The sequence below is a fragment of the Carassius auratus genome, unplaced genomic scaffold (genome assembly GCF_003368295.1).
Source record: "Carassius auratus strain Wakin unplaced genomic scaffold, ASM336829v1 scaf_tig00045882, whole genome shotgun sequence".
Taxonomy (NCBI): Eukaryota; Metazoa; Chordata; class Actinopteri; order Cypriniformes; family Cyprinidae; genus Carassius; species Carassius auratus.
The window spans coordinates 9,137-19,600 of record NW_020526944.1 but is presented as its reverse complement, the minus strand read 5'-3'; the positions used below and the strand labels follow the sequence as shown (position 1 = coordinate 19,600).

At 38.4% G+C, this 10,464-nt stretch overlaps 1 protein-coding gene across 1 annotated transcript; it reads right to left on the bottom strand.

The window, feature by feature from the left end:
• Nucleotides 1-1,960: 1,960 nt before the first annotated feature.
• LOC113088245 (cysteine-rich protein 2-like) lies at nucleotides 1,961-10,044 on the bottom strand (the record flags this gene model as incomplete). The annotated part of the gene is made up of 7 exons (XM_026255715.1): nucleotides 1,961-3,198; nucleotides 3,443-3,500; nucleotides 5,800-5,894; nucleotides 6,001-6,069; nucleotides 6,318-6,452; nucleotides 7,046-7,103; nucleotides 9,847-10,044. Coding segments are annotated over 7 exons (681 nt in total), but the record flags the coding sequence as incomplete, so codon positions are not given.
• Between the last annotated feature and the right edge of the window lie 420 nt (nucleotides 10,045-10,464).

Here is a 10,464-nt window from a genome sequence, read left to right as displayed (position 1 = left end):
TGAGAAATATAAAGCACAGCAGAAATTAGCCATCCGGTGGATCCATTTATACATTTCCACAGAACTAGGAGGAAATTGCAGCATTCTTGGATTAAAGTTAAGCAAAACATCATTTAAATGTACAATAATAAATAGACAGTACGTCAAGTACATGTTCTTTTTAACTCTAGTTCAAGCTTGCTTTATCTAACTATCAACACTCATTCTGTGGGTATATGCAGTGGCCCCCGAAAGTATCTGGACACACTTAAAAATTTAGGAGATGAATTGCATTAGATAACAAAACTGGCAAACTGGTAGAAATCTAGTTCTTAGCCATTACTTTTAATCAATATATGAAGTTTCGCTTAAGGTTTCAGAGAATGTTACCAGAACAACCTTCATTATTGTCTTTTAAATCCTTTTTGTCCGTGTTTGTTGTTGCCTGACATTTGAATATACATTTCATAACGAAATTTGAACACACCTGCGATATTTCACCTATATGACAGCATTCAGAGATATTGTATAAAAGTTGTTTACGTGAATGAATTGCGTTTCACTTTTATGGGTAAGTCATTAGCTTTAAAAGGTGATTCTTTCATGGCATTGAATGATGGTGGTGGTGGTGTAATCTATAGACAGAAATGCCATAGCTCAGTGACAAGATTTAAAAGAGTGCGAGTTTGACAGTCACCGCTGTAAACACACTGAAAACGAATGTAGAGTTATCACGCCATCATAAATCTTCTATTCTACGTCTTTGATTTGTTTGCAGAGGTTATCCGCTCGCCTGTTTGCACTGGGCTTGTACAGTCACACTCTTTTTTTTTGTCCTAGAAAATGCTTAGAAAATAAAATGTGCTCTGAATTGTTTTTACAAACAGAATTTCCTTTTAAAACATGATTTCTGTGAAAGACCGTGACCCAGGGTGCCACACATTGAATTGTGGGTTTCTGAAGCAGACGGCCCACCATTGCTAACACATCACAGGACACATTTCCAGCTGTTTTGAGCTAGCTGTGTTGTAAACATCTGACGAAAAATCCAGTAAAGCTCTCCTTCCTGTCAGATGGGAAATGTTTCGATCTGTGGTATGAGGGTGATGTCATTGTTTGGGGAAACTTCAAGAAAACTGGCCTCTCTGAAGATGCTTTAATACACAGTATGCCACAATTCATGAAGGTTATACCTGCCAATACTGTCATACTGCAACATATTGCTGGAGTGATACACAGCAGGCGTTTCACTTTAGAGCTGTTGATTTATATCAGCTGTGTCTAGACCTGTGCCTAAACTGCTCTAACTAGGTTTGTACCCAGAAAACATAGAGTGTTCCTCTAACGTTAGTTTTGGGTTGCTGTTTGGTTAATTTTTTGAGAACCAAAGAATAACATTCCAGGAAGTTTTAGGTTTTAACCTTTTGCAAGCATAAAATATTACTCCCAGAATGTCACGGTGTGGTTATTTTTTATTTTTTTCATTTTAAATAACCTAGAAAATAACCTTAAAAAAACACACAAAAATAGAGAATGTTCCCTAATGGTTATTTAACTAATTATTTTTCAACCATAAAATAGCATTCCCAGAAAGTTGCAAGGTGGTTATTTTTTAAAAACATAAAAATAACTTACACAGAACGTTCCCTAATGGTTATTTTTAGGGTTATTATCTTGCAATCATAACATTCCCAGAATGCTGGATTTTTTTTTTCAGTAAGAAAACATACGTGTATAAACTATGATTTAAGGCAACGTTAAAAAAAGAAAATCTTTACAATGAATAACTTGAATAGCTCAATACACAGACAAAACTAAGCAGACCTAATTTGACTGAACGCAACCTTAACTGGAGATCAAGAGATGTTTTCTCCAACTCTTTGAGAACGCATCTTGTTATAGCATGTTTTATTAAAACAGTCACATTCAGATGGACTTAAGTAAAAAAAAAAAAACTTAAAATAAATTCCAAGATCAGGGAAAGGCTTTACGTAAACTTTAATAAGGGATTAAACATACAGAAGCAGCAGCACTTGAGATACAGACTCTGCATAAGTTCTCAAAATAACAAAGGCCTGATATAGAAAAACAAAAAACAAAAAAACAAACAAATGCACATTCATAAAGAATGTAGTCGAATTTACTACAAATGGGAAACATAATACTTCAGTTTCAACACACTGAGAAACTGGGGTTTGATGAAAATATTCACATCACAAACAATATAAAAGCTTAAGTTTTCATGCATTATGAAACTATACTTAATTGGCATCAGAAATATTAGCTGCAGCTACTTGGTCACCAAGCACCAATCACATACACCCCTGTTCCCATCTGTCCCTGTGGACTTCAATCTGGAAGACCTCGATTAGCTGGTTGAGGTTTACCTAATTAGAGCTGGAGTTAAACTCTGCAGGACAGTGGACCTTGAGAGTAGGCTCTGTCCTCCCCTAACAAAAATAAGAGCTTGGCCATATTACCTTACATACATCCTGCAGACCTCCTCTTAAAATGTTAAAACATAGGAATGTTACCATATGGCCAAAAAGTCAATCTGGGTTAGGGAATATTTTTCTGATTTATGATGATGTGCTCCTCTAAGGCGAGGTTCATCTCTCTGTCAGCAGGCATTTCAAACATCCTGGCTCCTCGTCATTAAACACAGCTCCCTCAATAGACTTCTATTGTTTTATCTGCTACTAGAATACACATTACACAAACATCTTTCTGTACATGCAGTAGTGTGGAAGTAGGGATCTTGTTTTTTTTGTTTTTTTAAGGAGCCACAATACAGCGTTTAAATGATTATACAAACAAAGACCCTTTAATCAATTAAATAAATACCTTTAAATTAATTATAGCGAAAATAAGAAATGATTGTATTAACCAGTTCAAATGTTCCTGTTGGAGACAGCTGGGATTGGGGTAGAGGACCATCAAGTGGACCCATAAGAAGAGCCCAGGGGACTGTCAGTGGTGCAGTTGGAGCTCAAGGCAATGGCTGTAGTATGTGCGTCACTTTCTGCAGAAAGATCCAAGCTGGCACATGTCCTCCGTGATCAGGCAAAGAGTGGGGCATATGTGAAAGTGTGTGAGGTACTGGTAGTGGCTGTTATTATAGTGAAAGTTGGGCTTCCCAAGGACTGAAAAATCAAGGCAGAGCCTCTGTGTTGGGCTCCTTGTCATAAATGTAGCTGCCAACACCCCCAGTGTTTACACCTACAAATCCAAGAGATACTGGGTTATTAACGAATTTAAAAGTTATTTAACTGGGACATATCAGGTTTTCAGCACGCATTATTAAATTATGATATAAAGAAACAGGAGAATATATAAAAGATGTATAATTTAATGGATCAATAATTCATTCTAAATAAAGAACTACAGCACTAATTTGAAAAGGTCATATTATTTTCAGAAAATTAAGCAATGGCTCCCCCTTGAGTTGAAACTCTCATAGTACCTTTTGGGCCGAAGAGGACTGCATAACATGGTTTATGGCAGTAGGGCTGACCATTGTGCTACAACACATAAAAACACATTTTAGGGTAAATTCATGTACTTTCATTGTAATGTTTTTGTTAATACCTTTAGTTTTTTAAGACCTGCACATCAACACATATTATATTATACTATATATATATATATATATATATATATATATATATATATATATATATATATATATATATATATATAGAGAGAGAGAGAGAGAGAGAGAGAGAGAGAGAGAGAGAGAGAGAGAGAGAGAGAGAGAGAGAGAGAGAGAGAGAGAGAGAGAGAGAGAGAGAGAGAGAGAGAGAGAGAGAGACACACACACACACAGGCTACTTTATTAGGTACACCTTGCTAGTACCAGGTTGGACCCCCTTTTGCCTTCAGAACTGCCTTAATTATTTGTGGCAGATTCAACAAGGTGTTGGAAACATTCCTCAGATATTTTGGTCCATATTGACATGATTGCATCACACAGTTGCAGCAGATTTGTCGGCTACACATCCATGATGAGAATCTCCCGTTCCACCTCATCCCAAAGCTGCTCTATCAGACTGAGATCTGGTGACTGTGGAGGACATTTGAGTAAAGTGAACTCATCGTCATGTTCAAGAAACCAGTCTGAGATGATTTGAGCTTTGTGACATATAGTGCAAATAATCCTGCTGGAAGTAGCCATCAGAAGATGGGTACACTGTAGTCATAATGGGATGGACATGATAATTAACAATACTCAGTTAGGCTGTGTTGTTTAAATTACACTCAATTGGTACTAAGGGGCTCAAAGTGTGCCAAGAAAATGTCCCCCACACCATTACACCACCACAACCAGCCTGAACCGCTGAGACAAGGCAGGATGGATCCATGCTTTCATGTTTTCATCTGAATGTCGCAGCAGAAATTGAGACTAATCGGCCAGGCAATGTTTTTCCAATCTTCTGTTGTCCAAATTTGGGTGAGTCTGTGTGAATTGTAGTCTCTGTTTCCTGTTCTTAGCTGACAGGAGCGGCACCCGGTGTGGTCTGCTACTGTAGCCCATCTGCTTCAGGGTTCAAATGTGTTGTGCATTCAGAGATGGTATTCTGCATTCCTTGGTTGTAACGAGTGGTTATTTGAGTTACTGTTGACTTTCTATCGTCTCTAACCAGTCTGCCCAGTCTCCTCTGACATCAACAAGGCATTTTCGTCCACACAACTGCTGCCCACTAGATAGTTTCTCTTTTTCGGACCATTCTCTGTAAACCCTAGAGATGGTTGTGCATGAAAATCCCAGTAGATCAGAAATGTTTTAAATACTCAGACCAATCCATCTGGCACCAACAACCATTCCACGTTTAGAGTCACTTAAATCCTCTTTCTTCCTCATTTTGATGCTCGGTTTGAACCTCAGCAAGTCATCTTCACCACATCTAGATGCCTTAATGCATTGAGTTGCTGTCATGTGCTGATTAGCAATTTGTGTTACCAAGCAATTGAACAGGTGTACGTAATACAGTGGCCGGTGAGTGTATGTATATATAGGCTACTACAATAATATTAAATGTTAAAAAGTGGTAATATTCTTTTGGTTTAATTTAAAGGTGCAGTGTGTAAATTCTAGCGGCACCTAGTGGTGAGGTTGTGAACCAGTCCCCCTGCTCACCCCTCCCTTTAGAGAATCTACGGTGGTCGACACAAGTCAAGATGTCATTGGTAAAGACAGCAGAGAGATATGAGATTTCTTTACAAAGGTAAATTAAGGAATTATATTTACTTCATTATAAAAATAATCAATGTTATTGTACTTGTTATTCATTGTGTCCGTGCTTTATTTGTAAGAACAACAAAGTGACGAAACGCGCTTTGTAGAGCAGTTTGTCCATTTAGGGCTACTGTAGAAACATGGTGGTGACTTCCATGTAAGGGGACCCGCGGTGTATGTAGATATAGTGTTATATTGCTCAATCTAAGGTAATAAAAACATAACGGTTCATTTAGTAAGGCCCACATCTAAAACATAGTTATGTATATTATATTGCATTTCTGTAAATAGATAGTTGTAAATATTACATTTTGCATCTTTAATTTAATTATCACAAGACATATTGAGATTTCAATTTATTTTGATTAATACAGCCATATTCAAAAAAGGAAATATATAAAAATAAAAACCCTGTGAACTGTAATTTAAGACTTAATTTCCAGGAAATTGATTTATAACCTATTAATGCTTTTTAATTATCCACAGATGCACCGCAGGTTATTCAAGAAATTCAAAATATGACATTCTTTTACAAGAAAAGAATCAATAAAAAAATAGTCATGGCATCTTAATCTTCCTCTTACCTCTGCATGGCTGCCTGCTGCCAGGGTCTTACTACATCTCTCACAACGCAGGCATGGACGATGCCAGTCCTTCCCCAGTGATGTCACCTTCTCAGCTGCCATAAGTAAGCAACAGGACATCTCATTATGCTAGTACTAAAGCATTTCCCATCATTAAAATCCAAGCCACGGTATGAAATGTTAGGATAGAGAGAGGCATACCAAAATAGACCTTCTTGTTGCATCTGGGACACAAGTTGGCTTCCCCAGAGAAGGTTGTGATGCTTCCAGCTGAAGTGAAAGATGCATGCACTTCACAATCCAAATAAACACTGCAGTTTGTCATACGTCTTATTTCAAAACATTAGGACACAATGATTTGTAGCTAAAGGAAGATGCACACAAACTACAACCTTTATGTTGTGGCCTTAGGCTGAAACACAACGATTCAGCACTAGCTGTTGTCGACAGTAATACACACTCAGTCTGTTTTAGATCAGAATAAGTCAGTTGCTGTTGATCTCTGCTGCTGTCTGTACCTTTAGATGGCGGCCTTGAAAAAGCTTGGACCCGTTTCTCCTGAGGTTTTGGTGCAGAGTCCACGTTGGATGCAGGTGGGGAGGAGTTGACAGGAGCCTCATACACATATGAGCCTGCACCCCCAATGTTCACGCCTACAAGTTAAACAAGGTTTCATGAAAATATCCCACTATCATACAACATTCACAATAAGAAATGTTTTAAATTACATTTGTTCATTCATTAAAATCATTTCAGTATCATGAACAAGCAATACATTTACCACATTTATTAAATCTAATTTAATGTTGATCTCTGCTGACACTAATATATTTTACCACGTAAAGCTGCAGCATTATTGTACCATATACATTTAAAAATTAACAATAGCATATAAATGAACAATAACCTACATCAATAACACTGAACCTTACTGTAAAGTGTTGCCAGTGATATCTTCCTTAAAACAAGAATGTTCCTAATGCTCAGAAGAGGGCACTCTTTAATTGTTCAACAACTTATATATATATATATATATATATACATACATATACATATATACATACACCATTTACTCGTCATGCACTAAATGTACAAAAGTGCAAAATCTCTGTCAAATCAATCATTTCATAACACAACATATTGTACATATATACAGTAAATGGCCAGAGATTACAAGCTAGTTCCATGTCACTGTTGTTGTCACATGATTTCAACTAGAAATGCTAAGTGTGTTATCTCATCTCACCTTTTGGCCCAAAGAGGGCAGCATAGCATGGCTTGTGGCAATACGGTTTCCCATCATGCTGTGAGGATGTAAAAAAAGAAGAAAAAAACATGGTCATTCCAGGCTTATATTTCATCATTTAAAGACTCTACGAGTCAATGAGTCTGCACTTGTTGGTCTAAGTTTGCAATTTAATTTGCTGCTTTGTAGACCATCCTAAACGTATAAACGACACAGACGGTGCTTATCTTGGCGTCCCCTCCCTGATAATACTCACAGCAGTAATAAGGATATGTTCTATGTTGATAGAAAATGACTTCTCATCTATGTTAATAGAAGATGACACCAAGAGTGTTCTATGTGTGTCTGTGTGCCTTGAGTTTATCTGTGCGTGTACATGGAAGGACTTGGAAGAAAGAACATATTTCAGTGGCAGTTGTTCCCAGAGCCCTTTGGTCAGGGCCATGGTGGGAAAAGGTTGCCATGGGAACCGTCAAACGGCAGCTGTGTGACCGTTACAGCTGCGCAGGACAGGATGAAGGAACGGAAGCGGCTGAGAACTGTGGCCTCATGCCATTACAAAAGAATGCTAGGGGGAAAAAAATTGTTTAATGAGCCCCACATTCCAACAAAGACTAGCAGACTCCTTCCTGCCTCAATTCCAATGACCGGAAAACTTGATGATGATGATGCAAGAAGTCAGTACTTCTAAAAAAAGGCCAAAAAAGCCACAGTAGTTAGTAAGTTAGTTAAAGTGTTAGCTCAACTAGACCACTACGGAGGAATGAGGAACGTTGGAGGACCAACACTCCTAAGTTAAGCTTTCCTGTAGCTCAAACAGTGGAGCATGGTGCAAGCAACTTTTGGTCAACTTTACAGTTTTTTTTTTATAGTTAAGGTCCTACAGGGGAATCTGAAATGTATGGTCAAGGAAATCTTGCTTTGTTATGAAGTTTCTCAAAGATTAAATGCCATGCAAAATGTACCTAATCCAATGACTAGTTCTTCTGTGGAACTGGTAACTAAAGTGTTGACAGTTCAGTCACCCAATAGAAATAGAAACCTTTAATCCCTGAAGATGCCATTACTTCAATGTTTCAATGACTGGAGGTCGTCAGATCACTATATTGTTAGTTAGTTTGCTGGGAGGCATTCTTGACTGCAGTATCCAATAGTATTAGGCAGCAGATCACTCAAGCTTTACTATCTGTTCTCTCACTGGTAATGACCACATAAAGTCGCTCTGCATTGGCAAGTGGTGATCAATGGTTTCGGGATTCATGTCACTTCAGCTCACCCACTTCGAAGTACTTTTTTGTGGGACATCGCTGTCAGTTGCACACCCGTTGTCTGTGGGAAATTGCCAATCAAAATCAGATCTTGTTTTATTTCTTTTGAGAAATCTCTTGGCATATTGTGTGCAATATACATCAGTGAAAAGTCTGTGGGTGTGATGTCTATGCCAGATACAAAGTTTAGTCCATCAGCTCCCATTTCAGTTCTCAACGGTCATATAGAGCAGCATACAAGCCCACACTTTTCCCAGAGCCTCTCACATTCTGGTAACTGAATCCAAACTCTCTTCATTCTGCATCTTTTTAACATGGCTATTCCCATAAACCCTCTCACTTTGCCCTGCCAGAATCCTCGGAGGACACTAAGGGATTATCATCTTATCCACAGGGCGAGCTCTTGTTCAGTCAATGGTCTTGAAGAAAAACTTGCTGCACCCTTCTTCACTTTAGCCCATCCTCATTCCTGTACTGTGTAACACCCAACAGAAATCTCCCCATAGATTTAGGCTTATGTGAGCAGTGAAGATGCTAATATACTTACACACAGATTACAGAGAGAACTCCTATTTGTGACTCTCTTCCTGGAGTAAATGCAACACTCAGGTGTTTCCTTCTCTTACTCAGGTGTTTCCTTCTCTTACTCTTATTTGGAATACAGGCTCAAGGCAACATGATGACTGATGATAATGAATCCTCTGGCTATAAAACATCACTGCTCTGTCCTTTGCCCTCTACTGCCATTATGATCTAGACAGAGTCGTGAGTCGTCACTGTGTTATGTAATAGGATGCTGGAAAGGACATAGAGAATTTCATTTGGCTTGCCTTGCAGTCATGCATAGGGACACTCTGGATGTACAAAGCTGGTCAGCAAGCTTTTAACAAACCACCGAAGACACAAGTATCATGAGATATGATTATATTATGGTATTTTGAAGAGGAAGATGCGATATGCAGAAGAGCTGAAGGCCACTATCAGAGTAACCCAGGCTCTCATCACACCTGAGCAGTGCCACAGACTGATCGACTCCATGCCACACAGCATTGCTGCAGTAATTCAGGTAAAAGGAGCCCCAACTAAGTATTGAGTGCTGTATTAAGTTATATTCTAATTTTCTGAGATACTGAATTTGGGATTTTCCTTAGTTGTCAGTTATCATCATCAAAATTAAAAGACAAACATTTGAAATATATCAGTCTGTGTGTAATGAATGAATATAATATATAAGTTTCACTTTTTGAATGGAATTAATGAAATAAATCAACTTTGTGATTTTGATATTCTAATTACAGTATATGACCAGCACCTGTATCATATTTACCCCTTAAATTGTGTTTATGTCATGCTAGCTCCCAACACTGCCGTCCAACACACATAATGTCACGTAACAGGTTCTGGACTCTTTAAATAGACCACTGATCCTGTGATGGAAACGGACAGCGCCATAAAGTCAATACTGAGCTGTCAGAGTTTAAGTTTCCCCAGATAGACTGCAGAGAGGTAGTGTGTGATCTCTGATTTACTCACCTCAGCATGGCCACCCGCTGTGAGGGTCTTACTGCAGCGCTCACACTTCAGACAGAACTTGTGCCAATCCTTCCCCAGTGATGACACTTTCTCAGCTGGGAGATAAGAGAGAGAATAAAAATAAAAACTATAACATAATGCCGCGTTTCCACTGAAATTACCCGGAACAATTGTACCAGGAACTTTTTGCTCCAGGAACTATTTTCCACCCAGGCCCGTTTCTTTCTGCATTTCCACCGCAGTCTAAAGTACCGGGAAGATTAGGTCTGCGCGCGTTTCTCAATACCAAGTACACAAATTTTGAACTTGCATCCTAGGTAGTTCAGACTTTCCGTATTCAACTCGGGAGTGTGATGTCCGCGACGACTCAAATCCAGTAATTCTGCAAACAGCAGCTTACTTGATAACATCAGTCAGCTCGCCTTGACTACTGCAATTTTCCTCACTGTATATTTACAATGAAACAAAATACGATATCAAATACCACTGCCTCCATTAATTTTCATTTAAACATAATAAAAGCCGCAGAAATGTACTTCGTTCAGGGAAATGTGTATATATACAGCCATTACAATGAAACGAAATATATCAATTGCCTCTTTTTTTATTTTAACATAG